Below are 26163 nucleotides of genomic sequence, written 5' to 3'. Positions count from 1 at the left end.
ATTTGGATACTGAACGTACAATAAAATTATAGGCAGGTGTATAGCGTCGTCGTCACGGCTCTGTTTCAGAGTCCACACAGTTTACATGGTCGAAAATGACTGAAATCAAATAAACTAATTTATAAAAGTGTGTTGCTTCATAAGCTACAGACCAAAAGGGGGGAAATTGTTTTTAAAAAATTATTTTCAAAATTTCCAAGTGCTATTATGTTGGACGTGTAAAAAAAAAAAACCTCTACAATTGGAATGGTGATGTATTTGCATATGAAAAAAATAATTACACAATTATGATACAAAACAAAATAGGTTGCAAACTAAAGCATTGTAAGCCCGCGGGACGCATGACTGTAAAACGGCCTCTGGTGTCCAACGCGTGGCGCATTAAATCAATTAACAGCCACCGTTATTCTTTGTTTGTTTGTTTGTTTCTCCCTCTTTCACTCCAGAAGCGTAAAAGCAAATGAAAAGAAAACATCAGTCCCAACTGTGTTACCGTTCTCACTGAGCTGATGGTGACACAAAGCAAAGGCGCTGGCAGGTTATTAGGCACATTTTGTTTTTATATCCGAGATGGAGAAAAGAATCTGGAGGTTGTCGGGCTCCACAGTAACGCGGGGGTCTGCCGCTCGGTCTAATGCCCTCATGACAGTTAGGAAACGACGAAGGCCGAGCGGGTATCTGTGTTATTGTTTCAGTGCTTGGAGGTGGGTGCAGTCTGTGCGCGCCCCGTGCGCCTCCTCTCGCTGCTCCGGTCAGAGATCGTGGCAGGAGGAGGCGTCTCCTGCGCTCCCGCTGTGAGAATACGGTCCCTCGTGCGGAGGCGGTTCTCCCGGCGGTGTCATTCGCTTCTCTTTCTGCCTCCGGTTGCAGAACCACACGCGCACCACCTCCTTCTCCAGCTGGAGCGTGTCCGCCAACGAGGAGATCTCCTGCGCGGACGGTTTGGGACACTTGAGGAAGTGCGTCTCCAGAACCCCTTTGACACTGACCTCGATGGAGGTCCTCTTCTTCCTCTTCCTCCCCTGAGCTGCTATCTTGTCTATACTGCTCGCGCTGCCCGTGGACGAGTCCGCCTCCTCCAGCCACTTGTTCAGCAGCGGCTTTAGTTTGCACATGTTTTTAAAGCTCAGCTGCAGAGCCTCGAACCTGCAGATGGTGGTTTGGGAAAAGACGTTCCCGTACAGCGTGCCCAGAGCCAAACCCACATCCGCCTGCGTAAAGCCCAGCTTGATCCGCCGCTGCTTGAACTGCTTGGCAAAGTGCTCCAGCTCGTCCGAAGTCGGCGTTTCCTCGTCGGAATGGTCGTGGCAGTGGTGGCCGCCCAGATCGCTGTGCTCGGGGCTCAGCGTGTCCCTGAGGCCCGGGTGCATGCCTTGGCCCTGCGCGTTGGGTGGAGGTGTGAGGCCGCCGTGCTCCAGCATGCCGTTGACAGTGAAGCCTGTCTGGGTGTAGATGTTGATCTGCTGCCCGCTGGTGATGGAGGAGTTGTGGGACACCGGGGTGCCCCACGCTCCCGGGTGGTTGCCGTGGTTGTTGTTGTGATGAGGGGAGTGATGCGCTACGTGCGGGGAACGATGGTGGATGATGCCGAGCTGCAGGTCCTCCCGGCCCGGTTTGACGTCCTGCTGCTCCATGGAGGCCGACCAGGGGCTGCCCTCAGCCAAACTGCTCGCCCACTGGTGCCCGAGGGGGTGACCGTTGCTCTGGACGCTTTGCAGATAGTCACTCTGCAGCAGTTTCTGGTGTCCTCTGTAGGGGCTAGCAGGCTGCATGGCCTGGCTGTCCGGGTGGATCATGGGGCTGGAGCTGAGCATAGTGTAGGGGCTGGAGGCAGCTGTGGCCATGCTGGCTGCTGAACCCCACCAGTGCTACTGAAGGGAGGGCGCAGCGCAGCCTCTGACATCTCCCTCTCTCTGGAGTCTCGGCAGCAGCCCAGCCAGTGAATGACAGCTCTGAAAGCCACTCACACACGGACTGATGCGCACTGACGACGCGTCTCCACCAATGACGGCGCGCACTGTCAAACTCCCCCCCGCCCCTGGAAAGAGAGCGACAGGGTTACAAGCCAGCCGAACCGGAAGTGAGTCAAGGTGCTGGTCCAGTGGGTCTGGCTGTGTAATGATGTGCGCGTGGAGCGCAGTTCCTGTTTATTAATTAAAGTTTCCAACTGATTTACGCACGGGTTTATTGCTGCGCCTGCCACCCTTGAGCGCACGCGAAGGAGGAGATTAAAGCTCAATGGCATTTGTTAGACGTGCCAGCACTTAATAAGGATGCAATCACACCAAGAACAGTTCTCACTGCTAATTATTAACTTTTAAAGCGTGTTTCCAAGTGGGATTTTAGAATGGCACGTCTCAAGGTAGAGGACGTTTTGGTTTTACGCACAAAAACAGCATGCTGGAATGTGTGTAATGTGTTCATCTAAAGTATGCTTTATTATGTTACAAATGTGTTTGACAGACCAAACGGTTATTTTTTCCACACAAGTTGTCAAGGTTTAGATGTTTGCTCAATAAATCAAATTTTGAAATGTCCAAAATGTGTGCTAACTTATCACTCACTCGAAATACAATTTTTATTAAAAGTTTCTGCACGTCCTCAAACAGTTAAAAAAAAGATCTATCTGCACATCTGAGAGCTAACTTTGCTGCGTAATTATATTTGCCATTAGAGCACTGCGTCCCAGTCTCCTTATTGGTTTGAAATTTCATTAAATATATTGCCCGAGCTCCCAGGTTAAGCTTGATTTAAATTTGCATACATTTTCATACATTTAGGAGAAATAAAAGAAGGCTGCAGCCACCAGAAAGTCATTAAAGAGCGCTGAGCCGCGCGAAGCTGCTGTGGCGCACACGGAGGCCGGAGCAGGTGAGCTGACTGCGGGCTACACGCGTGGACGCTGCGTGGGTTGATCAGAGGAGGATAGGCGGCAGCGAACAGAGCAGGCTGGACAGTTTGAGCGAATGGTTAGATGGGAAATAAATCGTTAGATCTCTGTTTGGTGCTTTGGTCTTCTCATTTCAGCGTGGTGGTGTGCGTAAATATACGTTTCGAAACTTGATTGAAAGCGCGTAAATATTTGATGTGAGTGACGCTGTAGTTCCAGTGGCCTAGTTTAGTGAACTGGATTGTTTCGCTTCGTTAAGAACTCCTTTGAGTCATCCTGAGATAAAATGCAGAAATTTTGTATTTAAATGTGTGTTCATGCGCGTCGGATAAACTGACGCACCGTGGAAAAGTGATTTTGCAGTGTGTTTTTTTTTCTTCTTTAAAATAGTCTACAGCTGGGTGAAAAATATTCACAGAAAAAAAAATCAAAATGAATGCTTGAATATAGGTGGAAAAATGTCTTTTTTTAAGTTGTGCAAAATGGTGTTGGAGTAGGAACAGAGGGGGTTGTATTCGTGTCGATGGTCTAAGTTTCTAAGTGCAACAGATGCTTCTCTAGAAACGCTCCTTGTGCTGATTCCTTTTATTCACATCAACATTTTTGTGCTGTCGAGCGCGTTTCCATAGCGAGGCGCATAAAAGGCAAATCCCCGCTCCGCGCCTCCAATAAAGAGCCCATTCACAAATAACCCGAGCCAGCCCCGCTACACTTACCGCACTAAATAACAGCACACTCATTTAGTGCTGATAAAATGACACTTTGTGCTTATTTATCATGTTTGTTTAGACGCTTGTTTACGCTCTTTTTATGTTCTGAGGTAATCTTTTGGCTGTTATTTCTCAAAACACATATATGTAGCTCAGAATATGAGCTGCAGGCAGTTTTTTTTTTAAGTACAAAAAAGGACCTGCAGGTGAACTTACCGACAAACATAAGGAAAGTTTAAATTTACAGGAAATAAGTGAGGTCCTTCTCTCCACCCTAGCTCTCGCCTTTCCTCATATAACCCAGTGCGTAAACGCGCGCGTTCTGTGACTAAAATAGGACTGCGCAAACACGAGACATCCAGAATCGTTATTATGAAAGAAAACACATACATACATACATACATACATACATAAATGCAGCTTTACTTAATTAAATTGTGGCTGCAGGTATGTAACATTTACCGTCATGGCCTTTTATTGATTAACTCATGTTGCCACGCAGGTCACCATGGCTATATATTGGGAAAATGCAGCGCAATAATAATAATAATAATAAATAGCTTTTATTTATAGGTCTCTTCATATTTACTTTTTATTAATTTAGATTTTACCAGTGTTGTTAAAAAAGAAGAGTTTACTGCTGTTTGTTTGCTGCTGTTTATTTATACATTTCAGTGAATACAGAAATTCTGATTTGAATATGAATATGGAGCCCACAGTTACTGTTCGCACTTTTGTTATTTTATTTTATTTTATTTATTTATTTATTTTTTGCCCCGTTGATCCTAATTAGAATTTTGGTTCCTGGAATGCTCTCCTGCAGTTTAGTGCAGCAGAAAATAAATCAGTGTGAAGCCCCAGTGCCCCCAGGGCAAGACCAACTGGGCTGGGCAAGACCTGTCACTTTGGTGTCATGACCTCTGAGAACTTTCTCCATTTTAGCCAAAATCTTTACTCCTCAAGTGCCAGAAATGGCTTGGAGTTAAAGAAGATTTTATTTATTTATTTATTAAACAATTATATGAATTGGGGGAGTTACCTGACATTAAATGTGTTTTAATTTTACATTATGAACTATAATATTAAATTTATCAGGTGGATCTTGAATGCTTAATAGATCTCTCTCTCTCTCTCTCTCTCTCTCTCTCTCTCTCTCTCTCTCTCTCTCTCTCTCTCTCTCTCTCTCTCTCTCTATATATATATATATATATATATTTTAAGGCCTGTTTAGATATAAGAAACAGAGACCTTATAGTGGCCAACAAGACCCTAATTGGCAACAAGGCTTCACAATCAATTTGATATCCTGATCTTTCTTTATTTTATGTTATAGTCATTTTGTGTACATTAAAAGATGTCATCATGGCCAAAACATGAGGTTCACTGGTCCTCATCTGTCTCTATCAGAACTCAAAATGTCAAAGCTGAATGCAGTATTTTTTCAGAGCAAGTTACAAATACGTTGTGCACCCACTGAGTCATTGAATGAATCTATTAATCCGATGCTTGTCCTGCTAATCTCAGGGAATAAATTAAAGGGAAGGCACCTCGAGTCATTTTCTAACATTTGTTATTTTGATTGACATGCAACTTTCACTTTTAAAATTTGATAAATAAACAAATAAATACAATGTCCTTGTCTGATTGGGAAGAAATTAAAAAATGTATAATTCTGTGTTATTTTACAGTTTTAATTTTCATTTTTACGTTTTAATGCATATGTTACCGCAGTAATAATTTTCTGAAAATGAATATAACAAAATGACTAAATAAATAATGAACGTACTCACTGAATGAATAAATAAAAAAGAAAATGGTCACGTTACCTTGTATTATGTGTTGTCAATTTTTTAAAAAGTCACTTTGAATTTTTACATAAATAAATATTCTATAATATTTATGTCACACCAGCTCCGCTTTTTCCGCTTCTAAAACAGCTTCTTCTTCTTCTTTTTTTTTTGCGTCTCCTTTGACACATTATCGAATCGATATTCCCAGCAGGCCGTGACGTCCCTAATAAAGGATAATGACATCATCTTTAAAACTGTGATCTCTGGTCATTTTGTTGACACGCCGGTTATTTTCACGGCCAACTTGGAAACATTATTTATTTATTTGTTTGTTTGTTTGTTTGTCCAACTGTCAATCTCGCGCGCGCACACTCGTGTGCGTCTAGCACTTTGGGCAACGTGAATAAACGTGTTGTGTCACGGCAAGTCGTGATTCAGCAGCACGAAATATACAGTCATCTATTGGTTCGTGATATTGTGACGAAAAGCGCCTCATTTTCGTCACGGCAGCAAGAATTCATTGTAATTCATTCCGTGATGGCTGCATGAAATTATAAGTGAAGGGGGGGGGGGGGTGTCGGGGGTAGTTATGGGGGGAAAGAGTAAGATTAGGTTATGGTTAAGGTTAGGATCGGGGTAGGAGTAGGGTTAGGAATAGTAAGTTAAAAAAAAACCGTCACGAAAATTTGACTCATTTCGTCAAGGGAGCACGAAAAAACAAACAAACAAACAAACAAACAAACAAAAAACCAAAACGTGAGACTGGGCTGGTAATTGTAGCATTTTTAATGTATGAGCTCCATGTGTTTGGACGCTTAAATATTAAAGTGATTTCTTTCATACGTCATACTTTTTTTTACGACTGGTGAAATTTCTGACTAAATTGATTTGATTTCTTTAAACATTTGCACTAAAATGAAACCAGAATATTTGAGTGATTGAGCTAAAAATGAGTCCTCTAACAGAGTGATTCCAGTAAATAACGTGCTCCCATTACGAAATTAGTCACATTTTCGTGACATGTTTTATTATTATTATTATTATTATTATTATTATTATTATTATTATTATTATTTTACTATTTCTAACCGTACCCCTAACCTCATAACCATAACCATAACCATAACCTAACTCCTTCCTTTCCCTAACCTTAACCATAAACCTACATAATATATCTTGGAACTTGGTATCTATCAATATCTTTACACCTCTGCCACATGATGAGGAACTTTAAAATTTAAAGTTTGTTTATATTTGTTTTTAATCTCTGTGGTTCAAGCTTCTGCAAAATAAGTAGCTATTTAACATTTCTGGAATTACTTAAATAGGCTGTTCGCAAAAGACTGCACACTGAAAAATTAGTGCAACTGTTTTGTGGCATCAAGTCAAATGAATAATAATAAGAATAATAACTAAAGAGAGAGTGTTTTGTAAAATTACAAGTACTATACACACCCCTTTAATCTTAATATCAGAATAAATATTTTCAATATAATTCAAATAAAATAGTAAAAAAAATTGTGCCGTTCCATTTGTGACTGAATTCAATGGAATTAAGTGTCATTAATGGACTTGTGTACATACCTGAATTATAGAAGACTAACTGGCTGTAAAAGTGATGATTTAATGGCATTAAAAAGGATGTATACTCAACCGAATCAAAAGGCCTTCTATATTTTTATAAATGATTTACTTTGAAAGTAAAGAGCATCAGGTTTAATTTAAAAACGTGCAGTTATGTTTAATTTAAACTTCATGTCGTAAAAGATATTATGGACTTTGGGCATGTAAAATTTCATATAAATCGGGTGCAGAGTGAGAGCTTCAACTGGCTGAATATTAATATTCCAGCTTCAGTTTAAATTCCAGCATAAACTGGATTTGGTTTTATAGTTAATTAGAAAAATTCAGTCAAAACAGCCTGAGGTCAGAGTGTTTCAGCATTGTTCATCTTGTGCAAATGTTACCTTTTTAAAGTGGGAGAATAAACAGTTTTTATTTTTTTGCAAAAGCACCTGTACAAAATCTGTTTTATTTAATAATTATCTGTAAGGACTGGAAAGGCGTGACGAGAATGTGAGCCGTTTGTGGATGTTTGGCAGATGATTCTCTGTGTGCTTGTGCTTTACAGGTGCTGTTTGCACAGAGGCTCCGACACAGTCGCCAGGTCACAGAGGGAGCAACCGTTGGTGAAAAATCTACATAACATTACCATCTGTTAAACTTCACACTCCTCTCACACACAAAGTATCCAGAGTCCTGCATGCACTCCAGCTCCTCTCCAGCTCCTCCGCTGAGCTGAAAGCACAGAAGAGATTTGGGTTCAGGCCTCCGCTGGCACCGGCCAGCAAGAAAAAAAAGCAGAGTGGAGCCAAAAAAGAGATGACAAACCCATGATGGAGAACTTCATCTGAAGGAGAAAAGAAAAGGCTATTGCAGCTCTTCCTGTTCTCAGTTGGTGGTGGAAAATCAAATGTGGTTGATGTACAAAGATCTCTCAGCCAACATACTTTCCCCCAATCTCACACCATTTCATGATGAGATCATGAAAAAAAAAACCAAAAAAAAAAAAACTGTGCTGCACACAAACAAACCCACACAGGTCCCCGTGAAGGAGCAGGCGGAGCCGACAGTTGCACATCTGCATTTCAAACACAGACTCTCTGGGATTCATTATTAATTAGCCTGCTGAGCCCTGGAGGACTGCTGATGCTGCCGTCCTCCAGCCCCTCTGCTCTGCTGTTGGATCATCCTCAGAATACTGAGCTGCTCTGCTCCAATCGCATCCAGCCCCACCATTCCCAGCTTAATGTCAGGTAAAGGATGATGAATTAGGGTAGACGAGCTGTTTAAAACACTCTGACTTGTTCCACGCTGCTAAGCGCCACAATTCAACAGGAAAGAGAAGCTGGAGAGTCGGAGATGTGCAGTGTACATGGCATCGCAACAATAAATACTGCAAAACTCTGTTGTGCTTTTTTGTTTACTTTCTCTTTTGATTTTTATGTTTTGCTCCAGATTTGTCTGTAATTTATGTGCAGTGTGCAGCTCTGTGTATTAACCTCCAGCAGCAGCGGCAGCAGCAGCAGATCAGAAAGACACACAGCCAGTATGAATGTTGAATGTCTCCAGAGTCCAGGCAGAGAGACATCAAACACACGGCAGCTACAACGTTCTGTCCACAACACACTGCTGCACAAAGTTGGAGCTGTGCAGTTTGCAAAAATAACCATGAAGCGATGGCACGGTTTGAGCCTATCGGCTCGCTGCTCGGTGCCCGCGGATGTAGAGTCTCGTTCATTTCGTACAGAAAATATGTTTTAATGCATCTGCAAAAACTGTCGCCCTGTGACAATTTTTGTCCCCAATTTACATCTTCCAAAATTGAGGAAATTGAGCCAGATTTATTAAAATAGCAGTCAATAATATTTCATATTTCCTATTATTATACATGACCACTTACAAATAACTGTAACCGATGATTGCAGAGTATTGCTGATTATTGCTGAATACACAAACCAGTTCCATTATATGATTGCACTCTTTCCACAAAGTTAAAATGCAAGTTTACATCTGAAAACTGTCTTCTGTTGAAGAGTGCAACATGCATTTCATGGGATTTATGTTGCAGAGGAGAATCAGAAGGAAGCTTCTGCTCAGAGAATGGTAGATCATGATTACTGCATATTGTACCTACTTCTACTCCTGCTCTGTACAAATTGTGACTATTGGCTGTTTTAAATCATGATGCATTCTGATGTCAGTTTTTTTTAACATGTCCAAAATTTTCAGATTGGTCACAATGTTCTATTCACCACTTGATGTCTGATTAATTTTTGCACCACATATGTAAACAATCAGCAATGGGAGACCAGCCTGGTGCGTACACATGTGCTTGTCATGAATCTGGGCATCTGTTGTAAAAGTCTCACCAGAATTTCATGAAATTCTTATCAACAAAGTAGCAAAGTTATAGATAATTGCCCCACTCTAAAAATCAAATGGTATATTTACTTAATGAGGTTTATGTCAACCAGTCCCACAACATATAGCTGTTTAAATTGGAAACTTGATATACAATTCAGTCTAACAATTTGTTCCAGTTTGCTGTTCTTATTTAGACAATGAAGTGTTGTGGAACCATTTGGTAAATTAACATTTGATACTTAGGGTGTATAGATCAGACTGTAAGTATAAAAATAAGGTTCCACCATCCATCCATCCATTCATTCATCCACTTAAACACATTATGGAAAAAATTTTGAACTGGAACAAAAGTTTTATCAATTTGAGAGACATTCATGTGGAATACAGAGACAAGCACTAACAGGCCTCAGGACCAGTACAGGACGTTACTGTGCACATAGTTGATGCACAACATGATGAAAATCTGCTAAATGGCTGTGTAATATAATATTCATAAATTAACATAAATATGTTAAAAAAGTTCCTGAATGTGCTTCTCTGAATGTGTTCCTGAAAAAAGTTCCTGAATCCTCCATCAATGATGAGATAACCTTGCATTATTTATTTATTGCTTTTAAAGTGTCAGATTTATCATTTACATATTTCTTCTCAATATTAACCTTTGCTGAACTGAAAATATGCTCTTGATGAATTGATTTAACATCAAATATATTTACGACAAAACACCTGAATTAACAAACTGGTCAACTAGAGCTGCGCTCAGAGAGCACAAGTACTTCCGCCAGCAAAATATTACTTTTGATGTCACACAATGAAATAAACATTGACCAAACTGCAAGTACAAAATGGCAAAATTAAAGTTGGCTCACACATTTCTGAAAGAGTTCTGGGATGAAGACAACAATGTCCTGCAAGTGGTTCCACATAACATTTACAACTAAACGTTGACCAAAGTGACACTGGAGAATGGTGAAATTCAAGTGGGATCTAAATTGATTATGCATTTTTCATGTTTTGTGTGACCTTGACCTTGAAATTTGAACTATGACCTTGAGAAGTGAACTCACTGTATTGTAGGACCCAATACACCACTTCCATGCATCTGATTTGAACATAGACTATATATTTTTTTGGGTCAACTTTGACTTTGGCCAAACGTTTGAAGGTCAAAGACAAAGGTCAATCAGAAAGCGTTGCCCTAAGAGGAACAATATGAGTCAAATTGGAAGTTTCTATAGTGAGTATTTCCAAAGTTATGACTGATTATGTAATTTTCCCTTTTTGTCATACAAAAAGAGAAAATTACATAATCAGTATGTAAGGTATGTAATGTATGTAATTGCTGTAAGGACTTCCCACGGAGCGGGATGTCGCGCAGTGCTCCGAGGCGACATCATCATCCTGTTTCAAGCTGAAAACCTCCAAATTTAAGCCTCTGTTGACCCAGGACGTTGTGAGAGAACAGAGAACTTTCAGAAGAGGTCGGAATCAGCAGTTTATCCGGACATTCCACTGTTAAAGGAGATTTTTTTAATGAAAGACGTGCGGATGGATTGGCGCGTCGGCTCACAGCCCACGCGGCGGCGCGCCCGCCACAGGAAAAACACCTCCGTTGGAAGCCTTAAGGACAAGTTGGAACATGTCCTGCTGTTAAACAATTTCTCAGATACTCACTCAACTGAAAGCCACCAAAAGCTGCCTGGATTTTACAAATGGTTATCAACACGGAGGTGTTAGTACTGTGGCGGCGCGCCGCGCGGGCTGCGAGCCGACACGCCAATGCGTCCGCACGTCTTTCATTAAAAAAATCTCCTTTAACAGTGGAATGTCTGGATAAACTGCTGATTCCGACCTCTTCTGAAAGTTCTCTGTTCTCTCATGACATCCTGGGTCAACAGAGGCTTAAATTTGGAGGTTTTCAGCTTGAAACAGGATGACGACGTCGCCTCGGAGCGCTGCACGACATCCCGCTCCGTGGGAAGTCCTTACAGCGATAGAAACAATCCAAAATCTCTCATCAGCCGTTAAAATTTTCACTGAAAACCAGCTTAATTTGTCCACTCGGATGTGCCTCACAAATTTCTGAAAAAATTTTGATGAAGCACAGTGCCAGTCTCTCAGCAACTTCTCAGACAATGAAAATCCGACGAGGGGGCTGGACCACTCCTCCCACAAGGCGTGCTCACAGGCGAATTACGTCACCGACAGGCGTGAAAAAACTCCAGCATGCGCACGAAGGTTCAAGCTTGGCTGACGTAAAAACATATGAATCAAATCCATATAGTTTTTTAAAAAATAAAACGGTCGGTTTCTTTACTAATAGACCTTGTATGTCACATGTCATAGAATCCAATGGACATCAACATTGTTTGAACTTTACTTTGGACACCAAACATTCAACACAGTCAAAACTATTCCATTTATTAATCCTATTAGCTCAACCAATAATTTGCACCAGTCTTTTTTTTTTTTTTTACCAAAATTCGAGCAAGTTTAACTTTTGACCCCTGTACGAACTGAAATTAACCTTTGTCACCATTCTTGCTGTTTTAAACCCATAACTCCATAACATTTAGTCACAGATAGTCCAAACTATACATTTTTGGGATATTTATGATCAGATAAATAATGTGGTATAGTTTTCAATATGACTGGAGCATTTTTAAATTTTGACTTCTGTGTAATTCCTCAATTGACCCTTATTTGGTTGCCCATTGAAAATCCAAGTGGTTGAAAATTCTTTTTTACAAAGAGTAATATCTAATAAGTATTTGTGCTAAATGTGGTGCATACATCACCATTTGAAGGATTGTTTCAGTTATCTGCTGCACTACCTGTGGCCTTTCTGTGTGGAGTTTGCATGTTCTCCCCGTGTTTGCGTGGGTTCCCTTCAGGTGCTCCTGCTTCTTCCCACATCCAAAGACATGTAGGTTTGGTGAACTGGAAACTTTAAATTGACCGTAGGAATGTGTGCAGGTATGACTGTGTTTGTCTATCTTAATGTATGTGGCACTGTGATAGAGTGCTGTCCTATCTAGACTGTACCATGTCTTATGTCCATGACTACTGGGATAGGCTACAGTCCCCCACCCCCCCGGGTGAATGAATGAAGTTTCATTGAATTTGGCCAAAAGGTTTAGGAAGAGTTGTACTTACATAAACAGACAGGATGAATGATCCCTTTTTACCCCCCCCCCCCCCCAAAAAAATCTATCTATCTATCTATCTATCTATCTATCTATCTATCTATCTATCTATCTATCTATCTATCTATCTATCTATCTATCTATCTATCTATCTATCTATCTATCTATCTATCTATCTATCTATCTATCTATCTATCTATCTATCTATCTATCTATGTTTGTTGTAGTGGTGATACAATATCTTGAACAGTTTGGATCCAATTTAGCTCATATTGGTAGAATGAATGGTCCTTCAAGGAGAAAATGATTTGATTTTGAGGACAAACTGATTAAAAGTCAATGTCACAGGACAATGACAAGATTTGGGTCCCCATGCTTATGTATAATGTGGCTATTTAGATGGCTATTCTTAAAGAATTGGTTCAAGTACAACTTTGGTTGCTTCAGATCTAGGGTAATCTTAAAGGGTCAAACTTAAGGGCACCTTCACACATAATGCGATTTGTGCATGAAGTGCGCATGAAGCAGGCATCATATGCAATATGTGTCAAATTGTAGCTGCCTCCAATGTGTCGTCATTGCTACAACTATTTGCGCACACCAGTGGCTGAAAGACAGAGTGTGCGCTGTGAGAGTCCATCGAACCCTCTTGCAGCAGGTGTCTGCCAAATGCCAGGTGACACACACAAATATTTAACACCACTCACATGGCTCTTATAAAATGTGTGGCCATTTGCACTGTTAACACGACAACAGTCAGCAGACGATCACTGTCGAGCTGGATGTGAAATATGTCTAAGTGCCCCACAAGTGTGGCTTTGCAAACAGATACAGTCACACATTGGTGTGCTTGCTGAACTGACAGGGGGTGCCTCTACCCACAGGAGCAGCTGTGGAGATTTGTGGTCCTGGACGTCATGTCTGGGGAACACATACCGTGTTTAGATGGACATGAAGTAACAACTGTCCACTGTGACGCGCGTGTGTCTGCTTGCTGTCAACACGGGAACATACATAAAAACATATATTGCTGTTGCAATGGGCTGCAGTGAGCATGCATTCTGTGCACATTGACAGGCTACCCCAGGTGATCCGGACCGTCAGATCATAACACACAGCGGGCGATCTAAATGTAACACCACCCACCTGAGCTCTGTTCCACATGACATGGTGTCTATCCTGTGGTGCGCCATTCACAAGACACACGGGTCGGGCAGGACACGTGTGCGGGGCCTGCTGGACACACTGGGCCAGCAGATGCAGACATGATAAGAGTGCCTTGCTTCTCATTCATGTGATTTCATGAATGTACGTCTGGGACCATCTACAGAGGAACAGATGGATCATACTTGTATTGTCTACTTGATAAGAGGTATTCAATAAAATACAGTGTTTTTATATGGTGTGTGGTTTTATTTTTTTTAAATAGGTTCATGTTCTACTTGATATCAGCCATTTTCCTGCACCTTTTACAAGACAGTGATGGTAGCTCAGTGGCAAAGTTTCTGACTGGCAATCAGAGCTTTTGGAAAGTGAAGGTTTGAATCCCGTGTGTGGCATGTATTTTTATTTTTTTTTCACAGCAGCTGTGCAATGTGTAACCACATCACACAGGTGCTCGCACTGTGTTCCTGCGTGCATGAACCGTCGCAGCGGCATTGTGCACGCCTGCCCATCAGCTCGATGTTTTTGTGGTTCGCTTATACGAGCTGTTTCGCCGTGAGTCACCCTGAGTTGTACTTATTTGTACTATGTGTGAAGGGGCCCTAAGGTTTTAACAGCTCAACTATAACAGTTTGGAAACAATATGGATTAAACATGATGGAAGGGTTGTGTGTTAGTTCAGGATAAAGTGTTAAATTTGGAGAGAAGGTCAAAGCCACACAGAACCAGATATCATAGGATCGCTGAATCACAAACAATGCATTTGCATAACTTGGTAAACAAATAATCTATGTTTATGAGTACAGTGGCAAGAATGTTTGCCTGAGTTGAAAAAATGGCACATTCTGTTCAATATTCATTATTTGTTTTATATGACACCTAAATAGATCTGCACCATTTGAAATTTGACTTACAGGAAGCTGACAGGAAGGGGCAGAGGCTCTGTGTCTGACCAGCAGTGGACTCAAGTCAGCAGGTGAGCTGCCACACTCAGTGGTATGTGTGGAAACACGTCTGCTTTCCTGAATTCTGCAAAAAAAAAAAAAGCTTCTATAGCCACTAAAGATGACCTCATGAACACTGTGACTGCTGGACTGAGCTTCTTCACATCATGGAAGCATTTTTTATGAACAGCTAATGGACAGGAGAGTAATGCGAGGCAAATAGTCCAAAAATGCACACTAGTGATGTCACCCATACAGTGAGATAAATGGTGAATGACACGTGATGTAGACCATTAATAAAATGACAAAGATCTATTCAGACATCGTATAATGTCAATTATATAAAGTGCAGATGTTGCACTCTCTGAGTGCCCGTTCTTTATTCTTGCAGTTTCAACATTATTATATAAAAGTTCCCTTGATTTTCTTGCAGTTTCAACATTATTATATAAAAGTTCCCTTGATTTACTGGTGAAGGGGAATGTGTGGGGAACCCCCAATATATGACAGCACCCACACTCTGATTGGCTTGTTCAAATCTATATGCTGGGGCCTGATAGGACCAAAAGCCCTGCTGCTAATTTGGATGTAACTGCATAATCAGGATGTAACCATCATCACCTGTGAAATCATCAGATTAGGCCTCACGTTGGCTGAAGGTGTTGTTCAGAGGTCTCCTTGTATCTCCATGAGAATGCTGGGTAGTGGAACGAAAGACCAGTCCTCAACAACACAGTGTGGCCTTTGTTGTAACGTACCATAGGCCAATCAAGGAATCCGCACAAATGTTGTTACAAGTTCTCACTCGAAAGGGAATTCTTGCTCCCCTTTCGGAGTGTTCCTTCAGCCCGTGCTCTTATTCAAAGGAATGTGAGTATGATTTTTGGTTTCATACCAACTCCACCTGGACCCTCAAAGGGAAGAATAACAAATATGGGAAACATTTAATCCAGATTAATATGTTTATCTAGAGAGTTGTGGAAGTGGGAGGGACAGACCCCCTCTGATGTGGTCTGCTGCCAGTGTGTGTGTGTTCAGGCGTGCGTGTTTGGGTTGGATGTGTGAGACGGGTGAAGAGCTCCTCCACCCCCTGGGGCCAGGAACTGTGGCTGAGGAGGAAAAGAGAGGGGTCACACTCTCAGATTTCTCAAATGTGTGTGAATGTGTGTGTGTTTTTTTTCTAGTGGATTTGGCAGATACACAGAAACCGAGGCTGCAAATATTCAAAGGCTGTTAAAATTACAAGTGGTACACAGTAAATTTTGCAGTGTTACTTCAACATTGCAGTAAGTGCATAACGTCTTGCACAAAATAGTGTTAAATCAACTCAGAGTATTTAATCAGTTTGATCAACACTAATAGAATTACTGTGACAGAGATTATTTAAAAGTAGTTTGAGTGGAACCATATGCACTTGCTGCAGTGTTAATTTAACACTGCACCAAGTGCATAACGTCTTGTACAAAATAGTGTTAAATCAACTCAGAGTATTTAATCAATTTGATAAGCACTAATAGAATTACTGTGACAGAGATTATTTAAAAGTAGTTTGAGTGGAACCATATGCACTAGTGCATATGGCAAAATTTAACACTGCAGCAAGTGCATAACGTCTTGTACAAAATAGTGTTAAATCAACTCAGAGTATTTAATCAGTTTGATCAACACTAATAGAATTACTGTGACAGAGATTATTTAAAAGTAGTTTGAGTGGAACCATATGCACTTGCTGCAGTGTTAATTTAACACTGCACCAAGTGCATAACGTCTTGTACAAAATAGTGTTAAATCAACTCAGAGTATTTAATCAATTTGATAAGCACTAATAGAATTACTGTGACAGAGATTATTTAAAAGTAGTTTGAGTGGAACCATATGCACTAGTGCATATGGCAAAATTTAACACTGCAGCAAGTGCATAACGTCTTGTACAAAATAGTGTTAAATCAACTCAGAGTATTTAATCAGTTTGATCAACACTAATAGAGTTAGCGTGACAGAGATTATTTAAAAGTAGTTTGAGTGGAACCATATGCACTTGCTGCTCTGTTAATTTAACACTGCAGCAAGTGCATAACGTCTTGTACAAAATAGTGTTAAATTAACTGAGTATTTAATCAGTTTGATCAACACTAATAGACATAGGTCAGAGTTCACCAGAAGATCAGCCCACAGTACAACAGTGTCCCTGAGCTAGTAAATCAAGAAGATCATAACACACGAGGCAATTATACCATGCAGAAAATCTGCACATCAGCAGGCTAAATTCAAGGAACACAGGATGGCAACGTGGGTCAGTAACTACGCAGAGAATACAAGAAATGGGCATGAGAAATCAGGTATAGAAGCAAGACAATCTGGCACCGTAGTGATGAACTGTAGAAAGTTATAGAGTGTATGAAAATAATTAACAAGAAAGCAATTGTTCGTGTGAACCTGGAAGCCCAAGTGACAGGAAGTAAAGCTACAGCGAATAAATATGGAGGAGATGTCAAAATAAGAGTGCAATCAATAATAAACACAACACTTAGAGTTGTGTTGAACAGCTTATGTTGCTGCAGTGTTGATCTAACACCACAGCAAGTGCAAGCAGCCCTGTTCAAAATAGTGCTAAATCAACTCTGTTGGAGTATTTAATCAATCTGAGCAACCACAATAAATTTAAAGTTGCTGCAGTACATGCAGCCCTCTTCAAGCATTAAATCAACTCGCTTAGAGTACATAATTTGATAAACAACAACATAACAGTGTTAATTTACTGTCTGACGATATAGATTTAACACTCACTCAGGGGGAGGATGTGTAATAGGAAGACAGGGGATGGGAAGGAGAGGAACAGAAGTAGCCAGTAAGCCAGTAGTGAGCAGTATTTTTGTTATTTATATTTGTATTTACATTTTGCAAGTTGTTTTTTACTTCTACTTTTGATACTCTGTGTGCTTCTTACCCTGTATGCTGCCATACAATGCTGCTGGAATCTCAACTTCCCTGAGGGAGTCTTCCCAAGGGATAAAGTTCTATCTAATCTAATGTGATGTTATCTAATCTAGTTTGAATGGGACCATGTGCACCTGCAGCCATGCTGATCATGTTGTGTTGCTGTAGTGTTGATGTAACACTATAGCAAGTGCATGCAGTCCTGTTCAAAATAGTGTGAAATAACTCAGCTGTATTTAGTCAAGCTGATCAACACTAATAGAACGGATTTGTGTGATAGAATTGATTTAAAGCTAGTTTGAATGGGGCCATATGCAGTTGTTGCAGTGTTAATTTAACACTGAAAATGTGTCTCTTACTTTGCTCCTTTATTGTTTAACAGGCAAAATTAAATATTGATTTATATTGCTACTGGTGAAGCATGCAGAAAATACATGATCTGCTCAAACAGCTTAAAGGCCAAAACTACTAAATCTCTGTCTCCTGTCTCTCTCCTGCTCTGTCCATTCTCTCTCTGAAAGAAGGTCTTATTGTGGCGATGTCAGCTGTCTCAAGGGCATCCAGAACAAAGACGCTTTTCACCCCTCTGCATATCCTTTCATCCTTCATCCTTCATCCTCTCTTTCTCTCTCTTTCTCCATTCTGCATCATGCAGACCTCACGTTTTCACTTTTTCCTCCCTAATCTCCTCAACGGTGAGCACACGTCGAAGGAATTAAGAGAAGAAAATAAAAATATGCTCAATCATGACTGTGTGGATGCCAAAGTGCCTCTGCACAAAACACTCACCCTTGTATTGCTCCATTTGTGCATATTTATAATTTATGTTTAGGTATGATTCATACTATATTTATATAATGAATCGTGTGTGCATTCAAAAATCAATCAATCAATCAATCAATTTTATTTATATAGCGCCAAATCACAACAAACAGTTGCCCCAAGGCGCTTTATATTGTAAGGCAAGGCCATACAATAATTACGTAAAAACCCCAATGGTCAAAACGACCCCCTGTGAGCAAGCACTTGGCGACAGTGGGAAGGAAAAACTCCCTTTTAACAGGAAAAAACCTCCAGCAGAACCAGGCTCAGGGAGGGGCAGTCTTCTGCTGGGACTGGTTGGGGCTGAGGGAGAGAACCAGGAAAAAGACATGCTGTGGAGGGGAGCAGAGATCAATCACTAATGATTAAATGCAGAGTGGTGCATACAGAGCAAAAAGAGAAAGAAACACTCAGTGCATCATGGGAACCCCCCAGCAGTCTAAGTCTATAGCAGCATAACTAAGGGATGGTTCAGGGTCACCTGATCCAGCCCTAACTATAAGCTTTAGCAAAAAGGAAAGTTTTAAGCCTAATCTTAAAAGTAGAGAGGGTGTCTGTCTCCCTGATCCGAATTGGGAGCTGGTTCCACAGGAGAGGAGCCTGAAAGCTGAAGGCTCTGCCTCCCATTCTACTCTTACAAACCCTAGGAACTACAAGTAAGCCTGCAGTCTGAGAGCGAAGCACTCTATTGGGGTGATATGGTACTATGAGGTCCCTAAGATAAGAAGGGACCTGATTATTCAAAACCTTATAAGTAAGAAGAAGAATTTTAAATTCTATTCTAGAATTAACAGGAAGCCAGTGAAGAGAGGCCAATATGGGTGAGATATGCTCTCTCCTTCTAGTCCCTGTCAGTACTCTAGCTGCAGCATTTTGAATTAACTGAAGGCTTTTCAGGGAACTTTTAGGACAACCTGATAATAATGAATTACAGTAGTCCAGCCTAGAGGAAATAAATGCATGAATTAGTTTTTCAGCATCACTCTGAGACAAGACCTTTCTAATTTTAGAGATATTGCGTAAATGCAAAAAAGCAGTCCTACATATTTGTTTAATATGCGCTTTGAATGACATATCCTGATCAAAAATGACTCCAAGATTTCTCACAGTATTACTAGAGGTCAGGGTAATGCCATCCAGAGTAAGGATCTGGTTAGACACCATGTTTCTAAGATTTGTGGGGTCAAGTACAATAACTTCAGTTTTATCTGAGTTTAAAAGCAGGAAATTAGAGGTCATCCATGTTCTTATGTCTGTAAGACAATCCTGCAGTTTAGCTAATTGGTGTGTGTCCTCTGGCTTCATGGATAGATAAAGCTGGGTATCATCTGCGTAACAATGAAAATTTAAGCAATGCCGTCTAATAATACTGCCTAAGGGAAGCATGTATAAAGTGAATAAAATTGGTCCTAGCACAGAACCTTGTGGAACTGCATAATTAACCTTAGTCTGTGAAGAAGATTCCCCATTTACATGAACAAATTGTAATCTATTAGATAAATATGATTCAAACCACTGCAGCGCAGTGCCTTTAATACCTATGGCATGCTCTAATCTCTGTAATAAAATTTTATGGTCAACAGTATCAAAAGCAGCACTGAGGTCTAACAGAACAAGCACAGAGATGAGTCCACTGTCTGAGGCCATAAGAAGATCATTTGTAACCTTCACTAATGCTGTTTCTGTACTATGATGAATTCTAAAACCTGACTGAAACTCTTCAAATAGACCATTCCTATGCAGATGATCAGTTAGCTGTTTTACAACTACCCTTTCAAGAATTTTTGAGAGAAAAGGAAGGTTGGAGATTGGCCTATAATTAGCTAAGATAGCTGCGTCAAGTGATGGCTTTTTAAGTAATGGTTTAATTACTGCCACCTTAAAAGCCTGTGGTACATAGCCAACTAACAAAGATAGATTGATCATATTTAAGATCGAAGCATTAAATAATGGTAGGGCTTCCTTGAGCAGTCTGGTAGGAATGGGGTCTAATAGACATGTTGATGGTTTGGATGAAGTAACTAATGAAAATAACTCAGACAGAACAATCGGAGAGAAAGAGTCTAACCAAATACCGGCATCACTGAAAGCAGCCAAAGATAACGATACGTCTTTGGGATGGTTATGAGTAATTTTTTCTCTAATAGTTAAAATTTTATTAGCAAAGAAAGTCATGAAGTCATTACTAGTTAAAGTTAAAGGAATACTCGGCTCAATAGAGCTCTGACTCTTTGTCAGCCTGGCTACAGTGCTAAAAAGAAACCTGGGGTTGTTCTTATTTTCTTCAATTAGTGATGAGTAGTAAGATGTCCTAGCTTTACGGAGGGCTTTTTTATAGAGCAACAGACTCTTTTTCCAGGCTAAGTGACGATCTTCTAAATTAGTGAGACGCCATTTCCTCTCCAACTTACGGGTTATCTGCTTTAAGCTGCGAGTTTGTGAGTTATACCACGGAGTCAGGCACTTCTGATTTAAAGCTCTCTTTTTCAGAGGAGCTACAGCATCCAAAGTTGTCTTCAATGAGGATGTAAAACTATTGACGAGATACTCTATCTCACTTACAGAGTTTAGGTAGCTACTCTGCACTGTGTTGGTATATGGCATTAGAGAACATAAAGAAGGAATCATATCCTTAAACCTAGTTACAGCGCTTTCTGAAAGACTTCTAGTGTAATGAAACTTATTCCCCACTGCTGGGTAGTCCATCAGAGTAAATGTAAATGTTATTAAGAAATGATCAGACAGAAGGGAGTTTTCAGGGAATACTGTTAAGTCTTCAATTTCCATACCATAAGTCAGAACAAGATCTAAGATACGATTAAGTGGTGGGTGGACTCATTTACATTTTGAGCAAAGCCAATTGAGTCTAATAATAGATTAAATGCAGTGTTGAGGCTGTCATTCTCAGCATCTGTGTGGATGTTAAAATCGCCCACTATAATTATCTTATCTGAGCTAAGCACTAAGTCAGACAAAAGTTCTGAAAATTCACAGAGAAACTCACAGTAATGACCAGGAGGACGATAGATAACAACAAATAAAACTGGATTTTGGGACTTCCAATTTGGATGGACAAGACTAAGAGTCAAACTTTCAAATGAATTAAAGCTCTGTCAGGGTTTTTGATTCATTAATAAGCTGGAGTGGAAGATTGCTGCTAATCCTCCGCCGAGGCCCGTGCTACGAGCGTTCTGGCAGTTAGTGTGACTCGGGGGTATTGACTCATTTAAACTAACATATTCATCCTGCTGTAACCAGGTTTCTGTAAGGCAGAATAAATCAATATGTTGATCAATTATTATATCATTTACTAACAGGGACTTAGAAGAGAGAGACCTAATGTTTAATAGACCACATTTAACTGTTTTAGTCTGTGGTGCAGTTGAAGGTGCTATATTATTTTTTCTTTTTGAATTTTTATGCTTAAATAGATTTTTGCTGGTTATTGGTAGTCTGGGAGCAGGCAAAAATCAAATTGACAGTATCAAAAATTACATTGTAACTGTTATTGAAACTGAAATGATAACTAATTGTAAACTCATTATAAACTGTTGTAAACTGTGCGCAGCTTCGTGCAAGTGCACAAAGAAAATTTTGAATTGCTCAAAATCTCTGGCATGAATGAATTATTTGAACTTCACGTGAACATTACGCAAACAATTCAAAAACACTGAGTGTTAGTGTGAGTCATTGCATCAGTGCAGCGCACCACAGCACAGCTCATCTGAACGATTAGGACGAGATGTTAAATTTATCATAAACATAATTTTACAGATATTCATAAGAAGGAGTGAAAATGCAACTTTTACCAAGCCATTACAATATAAATATTCCAAATAATTATCTTTGAGATGATTCCAAATGCGTGTCATCAAGCGCATGAGAGAGAGAGAGAGAGAGAGAAAAACTGCAGCTGTAGAAAATTCCTCTGTGATTCCGGAAGCGATTACAGGTGGTTTTATCAGCCAAACTCAGACAGCAAATGAGTTATTCATGACAAAATAATTGTTTTATATAACGCAGCAACCAGCGGCACAAAGCGCAGCATCCAGCGGGGAACAAAGCGGGTGGCATTGGTATGACCAATTGCGTGGCAGTGCTGGGGTTAAATGCATGCAAGTATCAAAGTGCCTTTTGATGATCCATTAGGACTTTTGACCACAAAACAAACTATATTATATGCATTAAAGTGCTCCAAATGACGAAACACAGCTGGCAGCTGGGTTATGGACACAGTGAGAGTCTGTATTGGCTCAGCCACTGTCACTCAAAGTGACCACACCCCCAATTTTATGGCTTAAAATGTTGCAAACTAAAAAGTTCAAATTATTATTATTTATTTATTTATTTATTTATTTATTTATTTTTACAGTTGTCATTGAAGCAAATCTATCTATGGAAACCAAAACTGTTACTTTTATTTTTTTTTTTTGTACCAGGCTGTAAACATGTTAATTTCTGCTCTAAATATTATATAGATTATAATATATAATATATACTCAACAAAAATATAAACGCAACACTTTTGGTTTTGCTCCCATTTTGTATGAGATGAACTCAAAGGTCTAAAACTTTTTCCACATACACAATATCACCATTTCCCTCAAATATTGTTCACAAACCAGTCTAAATCTGTGATAGTGAGGACTTCTCCTTTGCTGAGATAATCCATCCCACCTCACAGGTGTGCCATACCAAGATGCTGATTAGACACCATGATTAGTGCACAGGTGTGCCTTAGATTGCCCACAATAAAAGGCCACTCTGAAAGGTGCAGTTTTGTTTTATTGGGGGGGGGATACCAGTCAGTATCTGGTGTGACCACCATTTGCCTCATGCAGTGCAACACATCTCCTTCGCATCATCCGTGAAGAGAACACCTCTCCAATGTGCCAAACGCCAGCAAATGTGAGCATTTGCCCACTCAAGTCGGTTACGATGACAAACTGGAGTCAAGTCGAGACCCCGAAGAGGATGACGAGCATGCAGATGAGCCGAGACGGTTTCTGACAGTTTGTGCAGAAATTCTTTGGTTATGCAAACTGATTGTTTCAGCAGCTGTCCGAGTGGCTGGTCTCAGACGATCTTGGAGGTGAACATGCTGGACGTGGAGGTCCTGGGCTGGTGTGGTTACACGTGGTCTGCGGTTGTGAGGCTGGTTGGATGTACTGCCAAATTCTCTGAAACGCCTTTGGAGACGGCTTATGGTAGAGAAATGAACATTCAATACACGAGCAACAGCTCTGGTTGACATTCCTGCTGTCAGCATGCCAATTGCACGCTCCCTCAAATCTTGCAACATCTGTGGCATTGTGCTGTGTGATAAAACTGCACCTTTCAGAGTGGCCTTTTATTGTGGACAGTCTAAGGCACACCTGTGCACTAATCATGGTGTCTAATCAGCATCTTGATATGGCACACCTGTGAGGTGGGATGGATTATCTCAGCAAAGGAGAAGTGCTCACTATCACAGATTTAGACTGGTTTGTGAACAATATTTGAGGGAAATGGTGATATTGTGTATGTGGAAAAAGTTTTAGATCTTTGAGTTCATCTCATACAAAATGGGAGCAAAACCAAAAGTGTTGCGTTTATATTTTTGTTGAGTGTATATAAATATTATAATTTAAGTGTGGAAAGGCAAGTTCAATAATTTGGGTTTTGTGGCACAAGATAATCTGGGTAATGTAGAGAAGTCATTCCAAAACTGTTTGCTGTAGTGGGTAGGCAAAAAAAAAAGCAGAGGGAACATGTAAACCAACAAAGGTTGAACTGATCAAAATGAGAACAGCTAACTTTATGCTATTTTAGTTTTAGATTCAGTTTGGATTGTGTTAGATTAAGGTTAAATTAGCTTTAGAGGGAGAGGGCTATTGACTCAGTTGAAAAAAGTTCAATTAGTATAATATTCAGTTAGCTGTGGATTCATTCCATTTGAATTTCTGTTGGCTATGGATTTAGTTCACTTTATGTTCAGTTATCTTTATATTTAGCTTAGGTTAAACATCATCCAACCATCCATCCATTTTCTATACTCCTTCTATACTCCTACTTCTACATTTCCTGCTTACTCCAGTTAAGGGTCAGCTGGAGCCTAACCCAGCAGTCCTGGGGCGTGAGGCGGGGTACACCCTGGACAGGATGCCAGATTCCGTGTAATATTCAGTTAATGATAGATTCAGTCAAGTTTAAAGTCTATAGGGCACCACAGTCTCATTTGAACCCTGCGTGATATTGTGGGATTTGACTACTTATGGAGACCTGCGCTCCGTTGTGAAATATATACACAGCATAACTTCACACGGATAAATGGTGTACTGTTTTGTTTTCGGCTGCAATCACTGAAAATTTTGTTTTTTTGGTTGTCAGTGGAGAAAAAAACGCAAGGCAGATGGGAGACACCATGTCGGTAAGTGTTAGCCTACACAGCTAACCAGAGTAGCTCCGTTCTTTTGCCTGCAAAACCACCATGACACGTTTGTGCTCCGGGTCATAAACAAACTGCAACACATTATGACTTTTTCTTTGCATTTTCACTTTGTTTGCGTGTAATTTGCCAAAAAAAAAACCCATTGAAAATGCAGTGGTTTGGTAAGTAGATTACCACATATGCGTCATAGTTGACCCCATTAGTGCCCGCCCTCAAACGAGACTGCGGTGCCCAATTCGTTTTTGGATTTAGTTAACTTTATATTCAGGCAGATTTATGTTTAGGGAGATTTATATATGGAGTAAGATGGTCATCCAGCAACGTACTGAAAATCTGGGTCTCTCATGATTGCAGAAACTAACTGAACAACAAGAAGGTTGTGGGTTTAGTTCTACAAAGTCCTGTTCCTTTCTCTATTAATGTTGTACATGTGAATGTCCCCCCCAAAATAAAAACATGAATGTCATGTACCTTCGATCTCCCTACATGGGCTGGTTGCTGGATTTGCAGTCTGTAGCGCTGTTAAATCATAGATCCTGTTTGAAGTCACATCATGGTGGAGGCTGGCATGGTTCTTAAATGTCATCCCCACACAGATGTCCTAACGTGTGCTTCTAAATCAGAGTTGATGTGGATTGAGAAAAATAGGCAAGGCGGTGCCACAAAATTATCACGAGTGAAGAAAGCAAGATTTATACAGACAGACAAGGTGGCAGAAAACAAGATGTGCAGTTTTATTTTGACAGAGGTAAAAAAAACCCCCAAAGTAAAACAGGCACTATTTAGGGTGCCCAATAGAGGCCACAACACCTCCAAATTAAGACAGGATTAGCAAATACAAAAACCATTTTATAAAACAAACCAAAATAAACACCTACATTAATTCAACAGATTGCTTTAGTAACAGCACAATGGGAATACAGTAAAACTCGACTAAACCATTATCGTATGGATTTATTTCCTGAAGGATTACAACATCACAAGGATCGTGGTCAGCTAACAACTAAAAGCTGATGAAGAGGAGACCAAGTTCATCGAACTGGGGATTTTAACATCAAAAAACCTCCTTCCCTCACTCCTAGAAAAATTGTTAAGAAGTTAATGCAGTCCAGTCAGAGTAAGATCAGACAGCATTATTGAATCAAAAACAAAAATCTCTGCCAATTATTATTCTGATTATATTTGAATTACTGTTGTGAAATTATCATCATATAACCGATTTTGATTATGTTGTCAGCACTTGCAAACCTGCAATAAATTTCCAAGCATGCAGTTAAAGTGTTAAGGCTCGGACATTGGATTTATTGATTCTTCTTAAGGTGTAAAAGTTAAAGTTTTTTGGGTGTACAACATCAAAAAGAGCTCTAAAAGGTTAGTCTGGTTTTTAACGAAATTAACGCATC

General features: G+C 40.2%; 1 protein-coding gene across 1 annotated transcript; it reads right to left on the bottom strand.

Moving 5' to 3' along the window:
• Positions 1–433: 433 nt before the first annotated feature.
• LOC117520714 (POU domain, class 3, transcription factor 4-like) lies at positions 434–1933 on the bottom strand. Its single transcript, XM_034182016.1, has one exon. It carries the CDS (start codon positions 1842–1844, stop codon positions 753–755), a length of 1092 nt encoding a protein of 363 aa, XP_034037907.1. The 5' UTR covers positions 1845–1933; the 3' UTR covers positions 434–752.
• Positions 1934–26163: the final 24230 nt, after the last annotated feature.

Source organism: Thalassophryne amazonica, chromosome 11 (assembly GCF_902500255.1).
Source record: "Thalassophryne amazonica chromosome 11, fThaAma1.1, whole genome shotgun sequence".
In the NCBI taxonomy this organism is placed as follows: domain Eukaryota; kingdom Metazoa; phylum Chordata; class Actinopteri; order Batrachoidiformes; family Batrachoididae; genus Thalassophryne; species Thalassophryne amazonica.
The sequence above is the reverse complement of the archived record's forward strand: the minus strand, read 5'-3'. Positions and strand labels throughout refer to the sequence as shown.

What these genes read in the sequence shown, in the direction of transcription:
- LOC117520714 (XM_034182016.1), bottom strand. Translation starts at nt 1,844, where the DNA reads ATGGCCACAGCTGCCTCCAGCCCCTACACTATGCTCAGCTCCAGCCCC.